We start from the raw sequence: 23,143 nt of genomic DNA on the forward strand, positions 1-23,143 counted from the left end.
CCAGGTCTAGTTCTGTATTTAACCTGTTCTGTATTTCTATTTAAGTGATACTAATTCAAAGCACATCTATTTGCATAGTGAGTACCAATATCACACTTAGCTACACAGCAATCATGAACATAAATACCTATATCAAGGGGTCCCTGGGTGGCTCACTTGGTTAAGTGTCTGCCTTTGGCTCAGGTCATGCCACTCCCACCTCATACACACACGCACACACACACATTCTCTCTTTCAAATAAATAAAACCTTTTTTTAAAAATAACAAATACCTATATCAAAGTATTTAGATTACCACTGTAATACAGAATTATTACAGAGAATATGGGCAGGTTTCTACAGAAGTCCCAATTTGAGAACTATTATCCTTACACATTATTCTTAAAACATTTTCCCACTTCACTCCCAAGGGAAGGAGTAGAGGGAGGAACAATAATGATTCCTCTTGTATTCATGTTTGAAATAGGTTTTGTTGATCATTGAACTAAAGTGAGTGCATTTGGTCTTTCTCTTGGCTGCTTATGGCCCCCGAGCATTATCCCTACAAATTTTGAGATATATGGGAGAGCTTTCAGAATTTTATCTACTTAGTTTTCTATACTACCTCTACTACCAATACTAGTATTGCCCATTCTATAAGGAATCCATATGGATTCCCAGCATTTTCTTTCATTTTGGTTAAAATTGTTCTATATATAGTTAGTATATAGTTAGTACTTCTTCAGGCGTATTCTTTGAGTTAGGACACTCATCTAGTGTCAGCATTTGTGGTATATTCTTCCAATTCCTACCTACTTGTCTTAATTGCTTTGGGTTTGGAGAATGGACTTCTAGTAATCATGTACCTATCCAGCTGTTTTCTTGGAAGTTTACTTTTCTCAGTTTTATTGAATGGTTAGATAAAAGCTTTTCCTACAACATATGTATTAGAATAAAATTCATTTTAATGTTAAAACTGACAACTAATTATGTTTTTTTTTTTTAATCACTCGACAGGTTGGAATCCGAGGTACTGATATAGTTGTGCTTGGAGTAGAAAAAAAATCTGTTGCCAAGCTTCAAGATGAAAGAACTGTGAGAAAGATTTGTGCCCTTGATGACCATGTTTGCATGGCTTTTGCAGGTACTTATGGAACTACGGTCATGATCATAGTATGATAGGGTAATACTACAGGCTCCTCCTATAGTCATCCTGCTACATTTATGTAACACATGGAGATATGCTCCATTTCTTATTTAACACAAACAGTATACCCTATCATTTCTGGAAAATCACACCTCTATAAACATGGATTTCTGATAATTAGCTTTGATAAAACATAAATGTTTAAAGATATATATTATAGTACCTTGATTATAACTTCAGGTAGCTGTGTTTTCTTTTTAAACCTTTTACATAGAAATAATTGTATTCAGGAAGTCATTAAAAAAACATGGTGGGGGGTGGGCGCCTGAGTGGCATGGCAGGTTGAGCATCTGACTCTTGGTTTTAGCTAGGGTCGTGATCTCCATGTTGTGGGATCGAGCCTTGTGGAGAGTCTGCTTGAGATTCTCTCTCCCTCTCCCTACCCCTCCCACTTGTGTGCGAGCTCTCTCACTCTTTCTAAAATAAGTAAATCTTTAAAAAAAAAATTAAAACACAGGGAAATCTCCTTTACTGAGCTTCCCCCGATTCTAACATCTTCAAAAAATAGTACATTGACATTGTTACAAGCCACAGTTTATTCAAATTAAACAGTTTTACATGCATTCATTCATGTGTGCGTGTGTGTAGTTTTATTAAGACTTATCACATGTGTAAGTTCATATTATCATCACCACAATCAAGATACATAACTCTTCCATCAACACAAGACTACCTCATGCTATTCCTCTGGCAGCCACTAATCCATTCTCTGTTCCATCTCTACAATTTTGGCATTTTGAGAATGTTCTATGAATAGAACCCTGTGATATATAACCTTTCCATCTTGGCTTTTCTTGTTCAGCATAATTCCCTTGCATTTCCATCCAAGTTGTTGCAAAGATCATTAGTCACTTGTTTTTTATGGCTGAAAAGTGTTCCATGACATGGATATACCACACTTTTGTTAACAACTCACTGGTTGAAGGACATTTGGATTGTTTCTAGTTTTTGCTCATTAGAAATAAAGCTGGTGAGAACATTTATGTACAGGTTTTTGTATGAACATAGGTTTTCCCTTTTTTGCGATAAATGCTCAAGAGTACGGTTCTTGGGTCGTATGGTAATACATGCTTAGTTTATAAAAAGCTGGCAAATTGTTTTCCAGAGTGCCTGAACTATTTTACATTCTTACTAGCAGTGTATAAATGATTCATTTTCTCTACATCCTCAGCAGCCTTTGGTGTTGTTACTATTTTTAATTTCAGACATTTTTCTAAGTATGTCGCACTATCTCGTTGTGGGTTTAATTTGCATTTGACTCATGGCTAATAATGTTGAGCAGATATTCAAGTGCTTATTTGCCTCTGTATTATTGCAAACAAGGCATGTTTCTTGTCGTGGGTGAATGCCCATGCACCCATTTTATTTTTTCTTTTTCTGAAATAAGACTTCAGTGTGCACAAAGAAAGCTCACATTACTGATAGAGAGAGGAAGGAAAGTGAGGAGGCCTTAGGGAAAAGAGTGTGGAGACAAAGGCTCTGTAGCAGAGGAGACAGCTGGCAGAAGAGAGCTGAGGAGTGGGCCAGGCAGGGAGAGGCCACATCCATTGCCTGGTGGGGCTCAGGGGCAGTGCTGAGGCAGGCTCTTGCTTTATCACAATGGTCCTCCTCTGGCCTCAGTTCTTCACTCCCTCATATTCCCTGAGCCCTGTTCATTTCACCCAAGTGCCAAGAGTCTAGGGCCACCGCTGCCCTGCCACCTTGGTCTTTCCAGGGCTTCTCTTAGTCTTTGTAGTCCTTTACAGGACTTGGGGCTGGCAGTGAGCCAGCAGCTTCTGCCAGCAGATGTAGGTCTGAGCAGCCAAGTCCTTGAATCTGGTTCAGTGTGTGGCCGGGGGCTCTCTTGGATATGGGTGCTAATATGCCAGAGCAACTGCTTGCACAGCAAGCTGCATCTCTCCCCATTGGTCTGGAGTAATGTACTGGCCATCACCCTGGCCAGTGTCAGAAAGCTGTGGCACAGGTAGCAGACCTTGTGGTCTAATTTGGCACTGGCTTTTGGCTATTGCTCCTGGCAGGGTTGCAAGGTCTCAGAGTCCAGGTACTACAAGAGGGATGATGGCCTCATGAGGGTCAGGAGCCAGCTGAGCAAAGACAGTGGGCTTTCTCTTGGCCAGAGAGGGAGTATGTCTCTTGCTGATCTAGCATCAAGGCAATGAGTATAAGGCTGAGCTGGCTTCGAAGCTATCTGCTCCAGAAGGTCACGTCTAGGAAGAACTTCATGAGTGCCAGCAGGCTGCAGTGGTGATCCAACACCTTGCTCAGGGTGCAGCACAGCAGCTGGAACTTCCCTGGCCCTTCCTGGATGTTCTTGAGGAGCAGGGGCAGAAACTCCTGGAGATAGGTTTTAGTACTGGTTTTGTCCTGATACCCCCAGGACAGCAAGTACAGTCCAGGCCAGCTCAGCACAGGACCTCAGTTAGGCCCTAGAGCCCCCATCTCTGTGTAGGCCCCTGGCTGGGCTAGGGTACCTAGCCCTAGGGTACATATTAGTGTCAGAAACTAATAAATATAGCTCAAGCTGATGTCAGAGACAGTCTCCATGGGAGTGTCCTGTTACTTCAGCTCAGGCTAGTGTCATTTTTAAATACTTGCCCACTGTACTGACAGGGTCCCTGCAGTCCCAAACTGGATTATTTCTGATATGTAAAGATAGTTCAACACATGAAAATCAATCAGTGTAATATACCGCATTAACAAAATGAAGGGGAAAACTACATGATCATCTAATTGATGCAGAAAAAGAATTTGACAAAATTCAATACCCTTTTATGATGAAAACTCAACAACCTAGGAATAGAAGGAAAAGATCTCAACATAATAAAGACAATTTATGAAAAACTCAACAGAGAACATCATAGTTAAAAAAACTGAAAGATCTTCCTCTAAGATCAGGAATAAGTCAAGGATGACTGCTTTTGCCATTTCCATTTAACATAATAAAGTCCTAGCCTGAGCAATTAGGCACGGAAAAAAAGGATCCAAATTGGAAAGGAAAATATAAAATTAGCTCTCTTTGCAGATCTTGTATATAGAAAACCCTAAAGATTCCACACACACACACAAAAATGTTAAGAGGTAATAATTAAATTGAACAAAGTTTCAGGAAACAGTGTCAACACAAATCAATTGCATTTCTATATACTGACAATGAACAATCTGAAAAGGAAATTAAGAGAAATAATTTTATTTACAATAGAATCAAAAAGAATAAAATAATTAGGAATAAACTTAACCAGGGAGACAGAGGGCTTGTATACTAAAAAATATAAAACACTGCTGAAAGAAATTGAAGATGACACAAATAATTGTAAAGACAGGGGCACCTTGGTGGCGCAGTTGGTTCTGTGTCTGACTCTTGGTTTCAGCTCAGGTCATTTCAGGGTCATGAGATTGAGCCACGAATTGGGCTCTGTGCTCTCTCTCCCCCTACCCTATGCCCCTCCCCTCCCTGCATGCATACTCACTCTCTCTCTTTCTCTCTCTCTCTCAAATGAATAAATCTTTAAAAAAATAAAAAATAAAAATAAATAAAAATAAATAAATAAATATAAAGACACCCCCTAGTGGTGGATTAGAAGGCTAATATTGTTAAGATACCAGTACTACCCAAAGCAATGATGTAGTTATCCCAATCAAAATTTCAATGGGGGCAGCCCAGGTAGCTCAGTGGTTTAGCACCACCTTTAGCCCAGTGTGTGATCCTGGAGACCCGGGATCGAGTCCCGCGTTGGGCTCCCTGCATGGAGCCTGCTTCTCCCTCTGCCTGTGTCTCTGCCTCTCTCTCTCTCTCTCTCTCTCTCTGTCTCTCATGAATAAATAAATAAAATCTTTAAAAAAAACTCAATGGATTTGTGTTTTTTTTTTTTGCAGAAATAGAAAAAAATTCATATGGAATCTCAAAACAGTGTTGAAAAATAACAAATTTGGACAATTCATGCTTCCTGATTTCTTTCTTACTACAAAGCTTACTACAAAACTTACTACAAAGCTACAGTAATCAAAATACTGTGGTACTAACATAAAGACCAAAAGAATATAATAAAGAGCCCAGAAATAATCCTCAAATATATGGCCAAATGGTTTTTGTTTGACAAAGTTGCCAAGACCATTCAGTGGGGGAAGAGACAGTTTTTTCAACAAATGGTGCTAGGGAAACAAGGTATCTCCGTGTAGAAGAATAAAGTAGAACCTTACCTAACACCACATACAAAAGTTAACTCAAAATGAGTTAACTAAAATTAAAACCTAAAACTTTGAAACTTAGAAGAATATGTAGGAGAAAAGTTTCATGAGATTGGATTTGGTAATGATTTTTTGGATCTGAGACCAAAAGCACAGGCAAAAAAGAAAGAAATAGTAAACTGGACAACCTCAAAATCAAAAATTGTAATGCATCAAAGGACAAAGTCAATAGAGTAAAACAGCAGTCTGTGGAATGGGAGAAAATATTTTTAAAACTGTGTATCTGAGAAGGGAGTAATAGCCAGAATACATAAAGAATGCTTAGAACATAACAAAGAAGCAGACACCCCAATTCAAAAATGAGCAAAGAATTTAAATATTTATCCAAAGAAGGTATACAAATGGCCAATAAACACATGAAAAAATATTCAGTGTCACTAATCATTAGAGAAATGCAAGTCAAAACCACAATGAATCGCCACTTCTCATCCATTAGGATGGCTATTACCAAGAAAACAAACAAAATAAGGATTAACAAGACTGGAGAATTCCAAACTTTGTGTACAGTAGGTGAGAATGTAAAACGGTATAGTCACTACTGAAAACAATATGGTGTTTTTTTAAAAAATTAAACAGAATTACCATGTGATCCAACCATTCCACTTCTGGGTATATATCTAAAAGAACTGAAAGCAGGGACTCAAAGAGATATTTGTAGACCCATATTTATAAGAGTATTAGTCACAATAGGTAAAAGATGGAAACAACCCAGGTATCCATCAGTGAATGAGTGGGTAAACATAATGTGCTGTATACATACAATGGAATATAATTCAGTCATAAAAAAGAAGGAAATTCTGACACATACTTTAACATGGATGAATCTTGGAAGACATTATAGTATGTGAAATAAGCGGTCATAATAGTATAATTACATATAGTTCCACTTTATATGAGTACTGCATAGTCAAATTCATAGACAATAGAAAGTAGAATGTTGGTTGCCAGGGACTGTGTTGGAGGGGGACTGGGAGATTATTTCATGGACTCAGAGTTTTAGTTGGGGAAAATAAAAAGTCCTAGAAATGGATGGTGATGACTTTCCAACAGTGTAAAAGTTCTTAATTCCACTGAACTGTTTTTAAACTTAGAAATGGTTAAAATGAGGGGGTCCCTGGGTGGCTCAGTGGTTTAGAGCCTGCCTTCGGCCCAGGGCATGATCCTGGAGTCCCAGGATCGAGTCCCACATCGGGCTACTTGCATGGAGCCTGCTTCTCCCTCTGCCTGCGTCTCTGCCTCTCTCTCGCTCTGTCTCTCTTATGAATAAATAAATAAAATCTTAAAAAGAAATTGTTAAAATGATAAATTTCATGCTTTGTATATTTTACTATAATAAAAGAAAAAATTTAAAATGAAATCATCTTAGTATAAATAATATGGAATGCTTTAACTTCCGGTATGCGTACTTTTCTGACTTTAATATAAATTAAATTTTATATGAATATGACTTTTTAGCAGAATAAAATAAGCACTTATTAATACTTTTCCCCACACTGATTTTCATAATTGGAAAATACCTAAATGTCTATTATTGGGGAACTAGATGGCATATCCAAGCAGTTGCTTAAAACTATAGGCTCTGGAACCATACATACCAGCTGGCTTCTAAGCCAGACTCCCTTGCCCAATACACCTGTGATATACTTAACTGCTCCCTTGCCTCAGTTTAGTCTTCTTTAACATGAGGTTAATGACAGTGTGTATCTTATTGATTTTTTACAAGAATTAAATGAGTTAATACATAAGAAACATTAAGAACATTTAGAGCATATATTATTACTATTACCACTACAATTACTACTACTACTACCATGTTATTCTTATTTAGTAGCAGTTTAAAAAGTAGGTCATGGCCCACAACTATATAGTCAACTAATCTTCAACAAAGCAGGAAAGACTATCGTGTGGAAAAAGACTCTTTAACAAATAGTGTTGGGAAAACTGGACAGCAACATGCAGAAAAATGAAAGTGGGCCACTTATATACACCATACACAATAAACTCAAAGTAGATGAAAGACCTAAGTTTAAGACGGGAAACCATCAAAATCCTAGAGGAGAACACAAGGGGAAAGCAAACTATAAGAGACTCTATAGTTAAGAGAACAAACAGGGTTGCTGGAGGGGAGATGGGTGAGGGGGATGGGCTAAATGGGTGATGGGTATTAAAGAGGGCATTTGTTGGGATGAGCATTAGATGTTATATGTAAGTGATGAATCACTAAATTCCTGAAACCAATATTACACTATATCATAACTAAATTGAATTTAAATGTTTTTAAAAGGAGGTCATAGGATCTATACATATTGACACCATAAAGTATTCACAATACACATTAAAAATCTGGTTAGTGAATAATATGTATAATTTTGTTGGGATGCCTGGCTGGCTCAGCAGTTGAGCATCTGTCTGCCTTTGACTCGGGGCGTGATCCTGGAGTCCGAGGATTGAGTCCCACATTGGGCTCCCTGTGAGGAGCCTGCTTCTCCCTCTGCCTGTCTCTGCCTCTCTCTCTCTGTCTCTCATGAATAAATCAAAATCTTTTAAAAAACATATGTATAATATTGTTTTGTTTATAACTTGTGGAGTTATATGGTAGCTTTTATTCCCTCTGTTGGAATATTTTACAATGAGTACATATCAGAAAAAAAAAAACATAGTTTCATCTTGAAAAAAATCACATTCTTTTGTCAATATTGTTATATTGTACTTTAATGTTTAGAAAACAGCCCTGGGGCAGCCTGGGTGGCTCAGCGGTTTAGCCTTCAGCCCAGGGCCTGATCCTGGAGACCAGGGATCAAGTCCCACGTCAGGCTCCCTGCACGGAGCCTGCTCCTCCCTCTGCCTGTGTCTCTGCCTCTCTCTCTCTCTCTCTCTCGAATAAATAAATAAAATCTTAAAAAAAAAAAAAAAGAAAAGAAAACAGCCCTAAGGGAAAAAAATTAAAGATTTTGAAAAAATAGTTCTTTCATGTACCATGTACAATTCTGCATTGTGAAAGTAAAAATTAAAAAGTAGAAATTCTGCATTGTGAAAGTATCTTCAAGATAAAGTTGTGGTATGAATTTAAAAGCACTAGACTGAGGACTTTTTTCTTCTATAGATTGCTTATTTATAAGAGAAGTGAAATTGTAACTTTTTAAGTTTTTATTTAAATTCCAGTTAACTAACTAAATACATAAATTCCAGTTAACATACAGTGTAATTAGTTTCAGGTATATAATATAGGGATTCAACACTTCTAACAACACTCAGTGCTCATCACAAGTGCACTGTTTAATCCCCATCACCTGTTTCACCCATTGTCTCTCTTTTTTCCCTTTGCTCATTTGTTTTGTTTCTTAGGTTTCAGATATGACTGAAATCATATATTAGTCTTTCTCTGACTTATTTTGCTTTGCATAATATTCTCTAGCTCCATCCATAAAATTGCAAATGGCAAGATTTTGTTCTTTTTAAGGCTGAATAATATTCCAGTGTGTGTGTGTGTGTGTGTGTGTACCACATCTTTATCCATTTATCAGCCAATGGGACTTGGACTATTTCCGTAATTTGGCTACTATAGATAATGCTGCTATAAACATTGGGGTGCATATATATCCCTTTGGGTAAATACCTAGTAGTGCAATTCTTGGATCATAGGGTAGTCATATTTTTAACTTTTTGAGGAACCTCCATACTGTTTTCCAGAGTGGGTGTACCAGTTTGCATTCCCACCAGCAGTGTAAGAGGGTTCCCCTTTCTCCACATCCTCACCGACACCTGTTGTTTCTTGTGTTGTTAGTTTTAGCCATTCTGACAGATGTGATATTTCATTGTAGTTTTGATTTGTATCTCCCTAATGATGAGTGATGTGGAGCATCTTTTCACGTGTCTGTTGGCCATCTGCATGTCTTCTTTAAAAATCTATTCAGGGATCCCTGGGTGGTGTAGCGGTTTGGCGCCTGCCTTTGGCCCAGGGCGCGATCCTGGAGACCCGGGATCGAATCCCACATCGGGCTCCCGGTGCATGGAGCCTGCTTCTCCCTCTGCCTGTGTCTCTGCCTCTCTCTCTCTCTCTCTCTCTCTGTGACTATCATAAATAAATAAAAAAATAAAAAAAATAAAAATAAATAAAAATAAAAATCTATTCATATCTTCTGCCCATTTTTATTTATTTTTAATTTTTTTTATATTTTATTTATTTATGACAGATACAGAGAGAGAGAGAGAGAGGCAGAGACACAGGCAGAGGGAGAAGCAGGCTCCATGCACCGGGAGCCCGATGTGGGATTCGATCCCGGGTCTCCAGGATCACGCCCTGGGCCAAAGGCAGGCGCCAAACCGCTGTGCCACCCAGGGATCACTATTTATTTTTAATTTTTAAAAAATTTTTATTGGAGTTCAATTTGCCAACATATAGCATAACACCCAGTGCTCATCCCATCAAATGCCCCCCTCAGTGCCCGTCACCCAGTCACCCCCACCCCTCACCCACCTCCCTTTCTACCACCCCATTTTTGCTTTTGTTTCTCTTGCCTTCATGGATGTATCTTGCAAGAAGTTACTGTGGCCAAGTTCAAAAAGGGTGTTGCCTGTGTTCTCCTCTAGGATTTTGGTGGAATCTTGTCTCACATTTAGATCTTTCATCCATTTTGAGTTTATCTTTGTGTATGGTGTAAGAGAATGGTTTAGTTTCATTCTTCTGCATGTGGATGTCCAATTTTCCCAGCACCATTTATTGAAGAGACTGTTTTGTTTTGTTTTTTTTTTCCAGTGGATAGTCTTTCCTCCTTTGTCGAATTAATATTGTGAAAATGTCAATGCTACCTAGGGCAATTTACACATTTAATGCAATCCCTATCAAAATACCATGGACTTTCTTCAGAGAGTTGGAACAAATTATCTTAAGATTTGTGTGGAATCAGAAAAGACCCCGAATAGCCAGGGCATTATTAAAAAAGAAAACCATAGCTGGGGGCATCACAATGCCAGATTTCAGGATGTACTACAAAGCTGTGGTAATCAAGACAGTATGGTACTGGCACAAAAGCAGACACATAGATCAATGGAACAGAATAGAGAATCCAAAAGTGGACCCTCAACTTTATGGTCAACTAATATTCTGCCCATTTTTAATTGGAATATTCATGTTAGGGGTTTGATTTTATAATTTTTTTATATATTTTATATACAAGCCTTTATCAGATATGCGATTTACAAATATCTTCTCCCATTATGTAGGATGAACAAATATTGTTAAAATGTCTATACTGCCCAAAGCAATCTACACATTTAATGCAATCCCTTCAAACAAAATACCAACAGCGTTTTTCACAGAGCTAGAACAAACAATCTTAAAACTTTAATGGAACCACAAAAGACCTTGTATAGCCAAAGAAACCTTGAGAAAGAAATGCAGGCATCACAATTCCAGACTTCAAGTAATATTACAAAACAGTATGGTATGGGCACAAAAACAGATACATAGATCAATGGAACAGAAGAGAATACCCAGAAATGAACCCACAACTACATGGTCAATTATCTTCAACAAAGCAGGAAAGAATATCCAATGGGAAAGAGACTGCCTCAAAAAAAAAGTCTCTTCAACAAATGGTGTTGGGCAAACTGGACAGCAACATGCAGAAAAATGAAACTGGGCCACTTTCTTATACCATACACAAAAATAAATTCAAAATGGATTAAAGACCTAAATGTGAGACCTGAAACCATAAAAACCCTAGAGGAGAACAGAGGCAGTAACTTCTTTCTTGATATTCTCCTGAGCCGAGGAAGATAAAAGCAAACATTAATTAATCGGACTTCATCAAAATAAAAAGCTTTTTACACAGTGAAGGAAATAACAAAACTAAAAGATAACCTACAGAATATGAGATTGCAGTTTTCAATGCTATCTTTAAATTGAAGTTGTTCTGGGGCACCTGGGTGGCTCAGTGGTTGAGCATCTGTCTTTGGCTCTGGTCGTGATCTCAGGGTCCTAGGATTGAGTCCCACATTGGGCTCCCTGTAGGGAGCCTGCTCCTCCCTCTGCCTGCTTCTTTCTGTGTGTCTCTCATGAATATATTAATAAAATCCTAAAAAAAAATAAATTGAAGTTCTCTTTTTCCTAGCCATTTAGTATAGATTAGTGTAATTGCTATTTCTTATATTATAAACAAATACAATCACATAACTATTACTCATATGGTTTGGCAAACGTATCACTAATTTTTTTCTTGAATTATGTTACTACTGTTTAAGCATACTTTTATGTTTCTGTAGCTTTGGTTCATATTTACATAGTAAAGAGGAAATAACTTAGAAATATCCTTTCTGATCACATTTTCCAATTGAGTATAGTTTTTAATCCATAGGATAGGTAAAGTTAATCTCTTCCCATTTTTCTTTCCTATAACATTTATTAATAAATTTTTAAACCATTTTTATAATGTAGACTTTACCCTCTTGGGGCTCAAACTCACAACCCCCAAGATCAAGAGCCACATGTTCTACCAACGAGGCCAGCCAGGCTCCCCTCATATAACATTTTTTAAAAAAATAAATGCTTTAAGGAGAACACTCAGTGACCTGTATATGAAAACCCAATTGAGAAATCCCTTTATTAATTTTTAATATATTTTTTAAGTAAATTCTACACCCAAGGTGGAGCTTGAACTCACCACCCCAAGATCAAAAGTCACATGCTCAACCAACTGAGACAGCCAGGCGCTTCTCTCATACAATGTTTGCAGAGAGCAGAGAATCACCTTTTCTGTAACTATCTGATTCAAATGCACCCTACCGATGAGTGTTAGAGTGATTCTTAGTGGCACATTGTGACAGGTTCTTCATTGTTGACTACCATTATCTTCAGGGATTGACAATTCTTCCAGGTTTGTAGAAACACAATTTGAAATGGTGTGGAAGTGGAACACTAGTTTGTGACTGCAAAAGACTGATGATTATGTCAGAAATGATTGTTACACAGGATTTTGTGAATGCATCTTCCTGGCAGTGTGCTATTGAGAGAATGGAGAAAGAAAATGGCCACATAAAGGTCAAATGCCAAAGACCTCTTGAATAGAAATGTTTGCAACCCTTGCACTTAAGTTTTGGGTCAGTTACTTTTATAGAAACATTCTATTTCCTTATGGAGGTTTTGCAAATTCATTACATGATGTTTTGGTATGGCAAAAGGGAGACAGTGTCTTCTTTTTCTGTTTTAACATTCTTGATTTTCAAACCCTTAATCTTAGACAAAAACCTAAGAGAAATCATATGTCACAGTTATATTGAATGCAATTTGAATTCAACGGATATGTGTTTGATAATGAAGTAATATTGTTTCCACAAGGAGAAATCCAGCTTACTTAATGATTTGGGTAATGAATAATGAGTATATTGATTTTGGAACCAGGATAAACTATCAGCCTTTGATCAGTCTGCCATTGATACCTTCCCAAAAAATAATTTTAAGAAGATATGATTACATAGATTTTTAGAAAATGTTTAATAAAAACTAATAACCAGCCCAGCTACTGGGCTTAAAACATTTTGATCTTTGGGAAAATTTACTTAACGTTAGTGTTTACCTATTATTCTTTAAAACTATTTTCTTTAGGGACGCCTGGGTGGCTCAGTGGTTGAGCGCCTGTCTTCGGCCCAGGGCGTGATGATGGAGACCCGGGACCGAGTCCCACATCGGGCTCGCTGCATGGAGCCTGCTTCTCCCTCTGCCTATGTCTCTGCCTTTCTCTGTGTGTCTCTCATGAATAAAAAAATCTTCAAAAAATCAAACTATTTTCTTTAAAAAGTAAATATGAATGCATCAGATTAAGTTTGAATATCACATGAGTGGTATTATTTTATAAATTATTTATAATGGACATATACTGAAAAAAATGGATATTACAAGAAAGATTTCATGGTAGCTAAAAACAAAACAAAACACTTTTAACCAGGAAAGAGTTATTCGTTTTTGTATTACTTACTTTTACAGGACTGACTGCTGATGCTAGAGTAGTAATAAACAGAGCCCGTGTGGAGTGCCAGAGTCATAAGCTTACAGTTGAGGACCCAGTGACTGTAGAATATATAACTCGCTTCATAGCAACCTTAAAGCAGGTAAGCCAATATTCCAACAGATTTCCTCAGGTTCTGCATCATTATGGTTCCTATGATAGGAATGCTACAATAACTCCAGTCATTTGATCTGTTAAATCTACTAAACTCATTATTCCTTCTCACACTTACTTCATACTCACACTCTTATTCCAGTGGACTGATCTGAACATTAGAAATCTCAATCACTATCAATTCTAGGAATTATATTAAAATTTTAAAAAAGCAATAAATCTCATTTAAAATTTCTACACCTCTGTAGATACAGTAATAAAAACTCTTTTTTAAATGTTTACTAAAAAAAAAAAAAAACATAGTCCTTTCACCTACAAACCTAAACACCATTGATCATTGGATATGACTTTTTTTTTAAGATTTATTTTTTTATTATTTTAGAGATACAATGGGGAGGGAAGGAAGGAGAGGAAGAAAGAGAATCTTAAGCAGGCTTCACACTCAGCGCATAGCCCAACATGGGGCTCAGTCTCACAATCCTGAGATCATGACCTGAGCTGAAATCAAGAGTCCAACACTCAACCAACTGAACCACCCAGGTGCCCCTGGATATGACTTCTGAGTCCTTACGTAGATACATGTTTTGACATTAAGTATAATCATGACGCATATAAGGATTTGTTCTCTATCATTTTATGTGTCCTTTATGTCAGCATAGTCCTTATGCATACTTACCATTCTTACTAACTATATAAAATACTGTTTCCAGTTCCTCACTGGTAATTATTTAGATTGTTTCCAGTCTTTCCCTTTCTCATTCTCTCATTTTGTACTTTAATAGCATTACTCTATCTTTGTCACAGCTTTTCTCTTCTTTGAATTATATCATTAAATTAATTTTTAGTATGAGATTACTAGATTAGAGATTTATAATTGGTTTTAAGACTAGTTATATGTAGCTAAATTGCTTGCTAAAAAGATTGAACCAATTTTTATTGTGCAACCAGCAATCCATAAATGTATCCCTGAAGGATCATCAGCCTTGGGTTTTCATTTTTATTTTTCAAGTAAGTATAACATAGTACTATAGTTGTTGTTTTAAATTGTATTTTATAATCAATAGTGAGGTTGATTTTCTTCCCACATGTTGGTTTGCTATTTTCATTTCTTCTGGTGTAAACTGTCTTTCCTTTTGACAGGCACTGCTGTGGTTAAGAATGTGCCTCTAGGGTAAAAAAAAAAAAAAAAACAAAAAGAATGTGCCTCTAGGAGCCAGAATTTGGGAGTTTTGAATCCTAGCTCTGCTACTTCCCTACTTCCTAGTTAGTGCCGTGAGCATACTAGTTAGCCTGTTTTGTCTTAATTTTCTTATTATAGAATAAACATTACAATTATACCTATGTTGTTGAGTTGCATTATGGATTAAATAATTTAATACACATAAAGCATTTAGAATATTTCTGGCATGGATTTTAACATTAGTCCATGTAGAGATTTATTTTAATAAACTATTCTAGATATTAAAAGTTTTAAATTACATACTTATAAAGAGTTACCACATCGGGCTCCCGGTGCATGGAGCCTGCTTCTCCCTCTGCCTGTGTCTCTGCCTCTTTCTCTCTCTCTCTCTGTGTGTGACTATCATAAATAAATAATAAAAAAAAAAAAAAAAAAAAAAAGGGGATCCCTGGGTGGCGCAGCGGTTTAGCGCCTGCCTTTGGCCCAGGGCGCGATCCTGGAGACCCGGGATCGAATCCCACATCGGGCTCCCGGTGCATGGAGCCTGCTTCTCCCTCTGCCTGTGTCTCTGCCTCTCTCTCTCTCTCTCTCTCTCTGTGTGACTATCATAAATAAATAAAAAAAAAAAAAAAAAAAGAGTTACCTTATTTTTTTTTTCAATTTAATTTATGTTGCAAGGAAGTCCAACATTTTTATATTACTCTGCTCTTTTTATTTGCTTTCATTTTCTCAGTGGTTAAACAGGTATCCACTGGAGTGCCTACATGGCTCAGTGGGCTTAGCATCCAACTCTTGATCCCACCTCAGGTCTTGATCTCAGGGTCATGAGTTCAAGCCTGATGCTGAGGTCCACACTGTATCCACCAAAAAAGCAACATGTAGGACATTGTGTATACAAGGTTCCCAACCTTGGTTTTTAGTTTTTCTTCTAGTATTATAGAGCCTCCACATAGAACATTTAGTATTCATTGTAAACCTGTAACAGTGTGTTTGCTACTGGGAAGGGGCCTGGGGCTCAGAGACAAAGGAGATCCTTTATGTATACTTTTATACTTTTAAATTAACCCTATGCAAGTACTATATTTTCATTAAAGAAAAAAAAAACATGATTGATTAAACAAATAAAAGGTTCTTTCTTCTGAGGTATATTTTACAAACCATCCCCTTCACACCTCTGTGTAAACTAGGAATATTAGGAAATACAAAAGAATGAAGTCATAAACTCTGTTCTTTAATAGTTTATTTACCTTTGTAGCCCAACTATTTGCATTCCAAATTTGAGGTAGCTAATAAAAATACATAATAATAAAATACAAAAATGAAAAAAAGGTATGAGCTTGAGCTTTCTGTCAGGGCTGCCCTCTGCACAACTTCTAGGGGCACCAGTCTCAGAATTAGTGTGCATTCTACTCTTTGGAGCACTATCCAGGAAGTTGTCGGCACTAAAGTAAAAAAGAAATACAATTGGTTTCCAGTGCCCTGCTGTCTGGGAGGAAAAAACATGCTTTTTCTTCCAGACAGACAAAGGTTTCCTTGTTCAGGAACTGAAAGAATGTCTTAGTTGGGTTTTATGTAGAGATAACCTGGTATATAGTGAACAGAATATACTTGATAATAATAGTATCAAGTAAGAATATTGATTATAAAAGTAACAATTACAGTGACTCTCAGAGTAAACCCCCAGAACTTGTTTCCAAAGCACAGCTCATTAAAATCAGCTTTACTAGGAGGAACCAAAATGGTGTGACATATGGTTTTCTGCTATGTTAACAAGATTACAATCCAGTTATGTTATGAAAAAATATATAAAGCAACAAAAAATACTTTTAAGACCATATATAAGCAAACTTTTTATTTTATACACTGTATACATTAATTTCACTAAAATTTCATCATAAATTGAAGTTAGTCCATAAAAAGGAAGAGGATCTTATAACAAGAATTGACAAAGAAAATCATTGCACCAGGAGTACCTTATTTACTATTAAATTTTTTTAAGATTATTTATTTATTTGGGGGAGACACAGCACAAACTGGGGCAGAGGGAGGCGAGGAAGAGGAAGAAGCAGACTCCCCACTGAGCAGGGAGTGCAATATGGGGCTCCATCCCAGGACCTTGAGATCATGACCTGAGTTGAAGGCTCAACCAACTGAGCCACTGAGGTGCCCCTATTATTAAGATTTCTTAGTTAATTAGTAATAGTGCTGTTCTTTGTATGGCCTCATACTGGAAGTAGTTATAAAAACATTTTATTTTTCAGAAATATACACAAAGCAATGGACGAAGACCTTTTGGCATTTCTGCCTTAATTGTAGGTTTTGATGATGATGGTATCCCAAGATTGTATCAGACTGATCCCTCTGGTACTTACCATGCTTGGAAGGTAAGTCATGAATTTGTTAATATATTTTAGAAGTTGAGTAAATGTATTTACAGTAAATGTTTTATTGCTTTCAGGGACATGAAAAAAGTTGTATTGCATTAAAGTACTGATAGTGGTACAAACTTTATGTAATCATTTAGCTAGTCAGCAACTACGATGATTTTTGATGGATAGAGAAACACTTCGGTTCATTAATCACAGGGTATTTTCCTTACTTTTGAAAAGATGTGACAAACCTAAATATATATAAATGGCCAAATTAGAGATATATCCAATTCCTATTCATCATTCATTCTTTCAAATAAGTACTGTATCATATGCATATCAAAGCATCCCTCTTTCTGCTTTTAATACAGAATTGAATGAGCATTTAAACCCTATAGTGAGGGACACCTGGGTGGCTCAGCGGCTGAGCACCTGCCTTCAGCCCAGGGCGTGATCCTGGAGTCCCAGAATCCAGTCCCATATCGGGCTCCCTGCATGGAGCCTGCTTCTCTCTCTGCCTATGTCTCTGCCTCTTTCTCTGTGTCTCTCATGAATAAATAAACAAAATTGTTAAAAAATAAAAAAATAATAAAAGAAATAAACCCCATAGTGAGACATTTAATGCATTCTCTACTCTAGGAGAGTTAGAGTACCCAAACTATGAATCTATGTAGAAGTATATTACAATTGTCTCCATATAATTCCTGGAATATAGTTTGTTTTCTGCATAAGTTATTTTTCTTTCAGTACCCAAATACTTTGTTTAATGGTACATTGAAATCTAATAAAAAACCTAGTGGCAATTTCCAGAAATAAATTTTTATATATTTTCATATATAAAAATAGAAGTACATTATACAATCTAAATAATGTTTACTTTATTAAAAGTTTAAATACCCAAGCTTTAAATAGTTTCATTAAGTGTTTATTTTACTGTTATTAAAAACCAAATAAATTAATGGGAAATACTGCCTTGGTCTTTATGCCTGTATTAACTAAAGGAATTGATCTGAACTGACCATACTCATACTGTTTTATAAACTAATTAACCAGGTCAGTAAAACAGTAGATTATATTTTTGCCACAAAGATCTGATTATTTTGTTAGCTGCACATCTTCTTTTAAGCTAACTAGACAAACTAATTGATAATCAGAAACTATGAATTTACCTACTGCAAATACCAGACTTTTTTCTGCCAATTTAAGAAATCTTTTACAGGGATCCCTGGGTGGTGCAGCGGTTGAGCGCCTGCCTTTGGACCAGGGCGCGATCCTGGAGACCCAGGATCGAATCCCACGTCAGGCTCCCGGCATGGAGCCTGCTTCTCCCTCTGCCTGTGTCTCTGCCTCTCTCTCTCTCTCTCTCTCTGTGTGACTATCATAAATTAAAAAAATAAATAAATAAAGCTTTAAAAAAAAAAAAGAAAAAAAAAGAAATCTTTTACATGTACTAGATTTCTTATGCCTCCCAAATCTATACCTTGAACAAAACAAGTTACTACCCTCAGTCTTTCTCTAAATATTTTAAAGTCTGCCATCTTCTGTTTGTATTAATCATTACATCATTACACTTCGTTTCAATATCATAACAACTTCCAAGTTTACATAATTTTCCATTTTAATTTGATTGCTCCTTCGGGTCATTCAGAGAAGCATTTTTGTTTTATTTTAAAGCCAACTAGTTAGGAAAATTATGGAATTTTTTTAATTGTTGGGAATTTTGTTTATCATCTAGGTTTGAAACTATGCTTTGTTGTGGTGTCTGAAGGCCATGTGTCATCATTTAACTGATTTCACATATTGTACTTTCTTGTAAGATTTTGGTTGAAATCAAATGCAGCTTTAAAAAAAAATAAAAAACATTAGAAAACTTTAATTTTACATATTTGGTAAGTGAGACTCAGGAGTTAAGTTGTTTTTTGTTTGTTTTTTAGGTTCACATCATTAGTTAATAAGAAACTGTCATTAGAACTCAGGGTCTTCTGTTCCTTCCATTACATTCTGCTGGGGCCAAATGTTTCCCTATGCGTGTTACATAAATTCTGTTATCCAGTCTTAAAAAGTAGAATAAAATCTTGTGGTAGAATTTCTGTTTTGGGGAGACTACATATAGCACTTTAGCTGTGAGATCAGGTGGGGTTTTTTCCCTTTTTCATTCATTTCTATATTTTGTTTTTTACTCTGATTTACTATACCAGTAGCCTGATAAAGTGATATAATGGGCCATTGAGGGCACAGTTATGGTACCATATGGTGACAACACTTTGCAGTGCTAGGATGTAGTTTTATAAGGTGCACATAGAGGACATGTGAAATGGGTAGTAGAAATAGGAAATTAAAAATATAAACTGTGGCCACATGACCGGTAGCAGAAATGAGAACAGAAACTTCTGATATCAACCAGAACTTTGGTTTGTTGGGGTTCTTTACCTGGTATGTAACACAAACTTTTTTTTTTTTTAACATTATGGTCCATTAATGATCCTGTCTTAATGGATTATAGAGCCTTCCATTAGCTTTTTTCACTTTACATGAGAATACTATGAGAGTTTTAGACATCTCATTCCTGGTCCCATTATATAACAGTAACTTTATTTCTCTTGATAATCAGAATAAATCATACCATCTTTATGATAACCCATTATTTGCCTACTGGTTCAAAGGCATGAGGTGTCCAAAATTGCCAAGTAACAGTCTCAGTTTCTAGTTAAGTGAAATTGTTATATTCCCTAGTAGAACACTGCCTCTTATCCCTTCCCCACCACTCCACCTATTTGGGAAGTAGGACCTTTAATACAATTCAAGAAGCAAAAATTTTATTAATCAGCCATTAGGGGTTTAATGAGACATCTATCCCTTGATTCCTAGATTTGTGGCTATGAAAGAAATTAGTTAACGGTTCCTATTTCAGGGCACATACAGGATCTTGTAGAATAGAAACCTGGCTCCCTAAGATGCTGATGCTATAACTGAGTCTTCAGTTGGCTATTCCCTGTTTTTATCAGGCTGGCTTCTTTAGGATTAGAGAACATGATAAGACCAGTGAATCCCATGGGCATAAGTGCTCTCAGTTCCTCCTTGGTCACCAGCAGGGTCTTGTAGGATCCCATGATGGTGAAGAAAGCATTCATCAAGTTCACAGAAGGTGGGACATTTGATATAGGGAAAGGAAAGTCATATCCAGATTAAGTTTCTCTTCCAGTGAGGGCATACAGCTGCCCCTTCCATGACAGAAAAGAATCAGTCCTGTAGTTTTGGCAGTATCCAGATCAGTGGTGAGGGGACACCCTATTTTAAATATTTTTTTCTTCTTTACATATTTTTATATTGCAGAAAGTATTTTTTTTTAATGTGGAGTAACAGGTTCTGGAGTTTGGTGTATTACATTAAATTGAACTAATCAAAAACTCTCCTGCTATAACCATGTAGAAAGCTAGAATGATCATTAACATGTTTTTAATGCATAGCTGAACTCACAGAAAAGACAGAAACTCCTAAAGGGCCAGAAATGAAGAAGGAATTGAGTACCAGAGCAGTAAGCATGTGAGTTGATGATATTGCTGTACTTAGGGATGTTATAGTGTAGGATTCTCAAAGATAATTACCATCAAAAGTTACAAAGTAAAATCTATTATCAGTATATAATTTAACAAATATTCAGTATATAAGTATTTGAATTAAATATCAAATATTGTTCTAGGTTCTGGGGATATAGAGGTGACAAAAAATATGTTCAGATGGCATATATATAATATAAGTCCTGTGGGGGAAAAAGAACAAGATTGGGAGGATGGAGTGTGATTGGTAGGTAAGGTAGTCAGGGAAAGCACCTTTGAAAAGGTGATATTTGAACAGAGACCTAAAGAAAGTGAAGGAGCAGCCCAGGTAGTTATTTCTGTGGTATTCCAAACAGAGGAACCAATCAGGGCAAAATTCCAAGGAAGCAATATGTTCCATATCTATGAGATACCAAGCTCTATGCAGAGCGTATGACTGTGCTGTGGTGAATCAGACTGATAGTCATGAGGGATCAGTAGCAGATATAGGAGGGAGCTAGATCTTGTAGGGTGTAAAGGCCATGGATAGGACTTGGATATTAAAAGAGAGTGATGTAGAAAGCTACCTGAGGTTTTGGCATATTAGAGTAACATGATCTGACATATTTTTAAAGGATCTGTGTGGCTGCTGTATTAAGAATACTGTGCAGCAGTGTAGAAACAGGCGAACAAGTTAGAAGGCTGTGCCCTATAATAATCCAGGCAAGACCTGATATAGATCAGGGGTAGTGGACTAGTGGAAGGTGGGGAAGGATCCAGCATCATCTGTGAATAAGGAGAACCTAGAGAGTGGTGTCCTGGATTGTAATTGAAAACAGTATTCTGAGAAGAGCTGATCAGCTGACCAGAGCCATTGATGGATCAGGTAAAAAGTGAAATGATTGGCTCTGGCAATGAGCAGGTCATGGGTGACCTCGACAAGAACACCTCATAGTGATGAGAGCCTGATTGGAGTGGATTTAAAAGAGATAAGAAAGATCAAGAATCATCGGGCTTCCATACTTTCTGTATAAGACCACATAAAGAAGAACTATTGTATTACTCATCAGCTAAGAAATTCCGAAAGTAAGTAAAGTATTCCTGCCAAAATGATCTTCTTTATCAATTTTTATTCTTTTTAAAAAGATTTTTATTTATTTGATAGAGAGAAAGAGCACAAGTGGGGGGAGTGGCAGAGGAGTGGGGGGAGTGGCAGAGGGAGAAGTTGGCTCCCCACTAAGCAAGGAGCCCTACACTGGGTGATCCCAGGACCCTGAGATCATGACCTGAGCCAAAGGCAGACACTTAACTGATTGAGCCATTCCAGTGCCCCATCGATTTTTGTTCTGTATATCTTTAAGATATGCAAAGATTTATCTGTGAGGTATTGTTTTGGCTCTTAACCACAGAGATATGATGATTGTTAACACATAAAGATTTATTTTTCTCATGTAATAAGTTTGAAGATAGATGGTTGCTGCTTTCTGTCTCTTCTATTTTTTTATTTTATTTTATTTTATTTGTTTATTATCTTAGTCTTTGCCCATGCTCTCTCATTGTGGCTACCAGATCTCTAGCCAGCCTGTCTGCATTCCAGGCAGCAAAAGTTTCTACAGTTCCACCCATTTATTTCTACTTATATATTCCTATTAACTGACGCTAGGAAATGACACTTTTCAGCAAGCACACTGCCCAGAGTTCTGTCACAAAGGAAGAATGGATTTGGGGGTTGACTGCTAATAATCTTTGCCATAGAAAATTATCATTAATCACTATAGGTAGGCAGAAAAAAAAATCACAAAACTAACAGTCTGTTGAAGTGGGCTAGGGTGGGTGATAGACTTGGAAGAAGGGTGGGGATATAAGTATGGCAAGAATAAGATTTTACGGAACCAGCCAAGTAAGTAAGAATTAAAGAATTTTACACCACCATTTAGAAGAATTAGGAAGGTCACCAGGAATTTATAAGGTAACCTTCTAAGGGCTCAGATTTCTGGATAAACTCCTATCTTATAGTCTTTGATCTTAGCGAAATTTCAAGGCCACAAAATTTATTTTAAAATTTCACAGGTGTTTTTTTTAATCCTTTGAAATATAAAGGAATATAAAAAATTCTGTGAAGTAAAAATAATCTTCTGCTAACCAGAACAATATACTGTCATGCAGTACAAAAGGTATGCTTCATGCTCTCTTTTGAAATCTCTTTCCTATAATCATAATACTAACCATAGCTAGTTAGAACTGAGACATTCGCTCATTCAGTCCTGGGATCCTTCAGTGAAAGCATGAGCCTTTCTGCTGGTTCTTTCCTCTCTCTACAGTCATTATAGCAAAGGGGCATGTGGCAGCATAGTTTATAGACTTCAGAGCTTGGAATGTCAATTCAGACTACTTGGTTTCAAAGCTCAGCTCTTCTATTTATCCCATCTGTGATCTTAGGCAATATTATTCAGGCCACTGGTTCACAAATAGGGGTGGTTTTCTACCCTCTAAGAGACACTTGGCAATAT

At 36.8% G+C, this 23,143-nt stretch overlaps 1 protein-coding gene and 1 long non-coding RNA gene across 5 annotated transcripts in view; one reads left to right on the forward strand and one right to left on the reverse strand.

Moving 5' to 3' along the window:
• The window catches only part of PSMA8 (proteasome 20S subunit alpha 8), a 123,261-nt gene that overhangs the window by 95,076 nt on the left and 5,042 nt on the right, over nt 1-23,143 (forward strand). For 3 of the 4 annotated variants that reach the window (XR_012032439.1, XM_072829098.1, XM_072829097.1), the window contains 3 exons: nt 997-1,123; nt 13,413-13,537; nt 16,990-17,112. Coding sequence is in view for 3 of the 4 variants with exons in the window: in XM_072829098.1 (XP_072685199.1) it covers nt 997-1,123; nt 13,413-13,537; nt 16,990-17,112 (375 nt within the window). In the remaining variant the exon portion in view is untranslated. Of the gene's footprint in view, nt 1-996; nt 1,124-13,412; nt 13,538-16,989; nt 17,113-18,316; nt 18,488-23,143 lie in introns of those variants that run through there. The other variant, XM_072829099.1, reaches the window with a different exon arrangement.
• The window catches only part of LOC140635086 (uncharacterized), a 45,881-nt gene continuing 34,550 nt past the window's right edge, over nt 11,813-23,143 (reverse strand). The window contains exon 2 of the long non-coding RNA XR_012032440.1: nt 11,813-13,587. This is a non-coding gene — a long non-coding RNA (uncharacterized lncRNA). The remainder of the gene's footprint in view (nt 13,588-23,143) is intronic.

The sequence above is a fragment of the Canis lupus genome, chromosome 6 (assembly GCF_048164855.1).
Source record: "Canis lupus baileyi chromosome 6, mCanLup2.hap1, whole genome shotgun sequence".
Taxonomy (NCBI): Eukaryota; Metazoa; Chordata; class Mammalia; order Carnivora; family Canidae; genus Canis; species Canis lupus.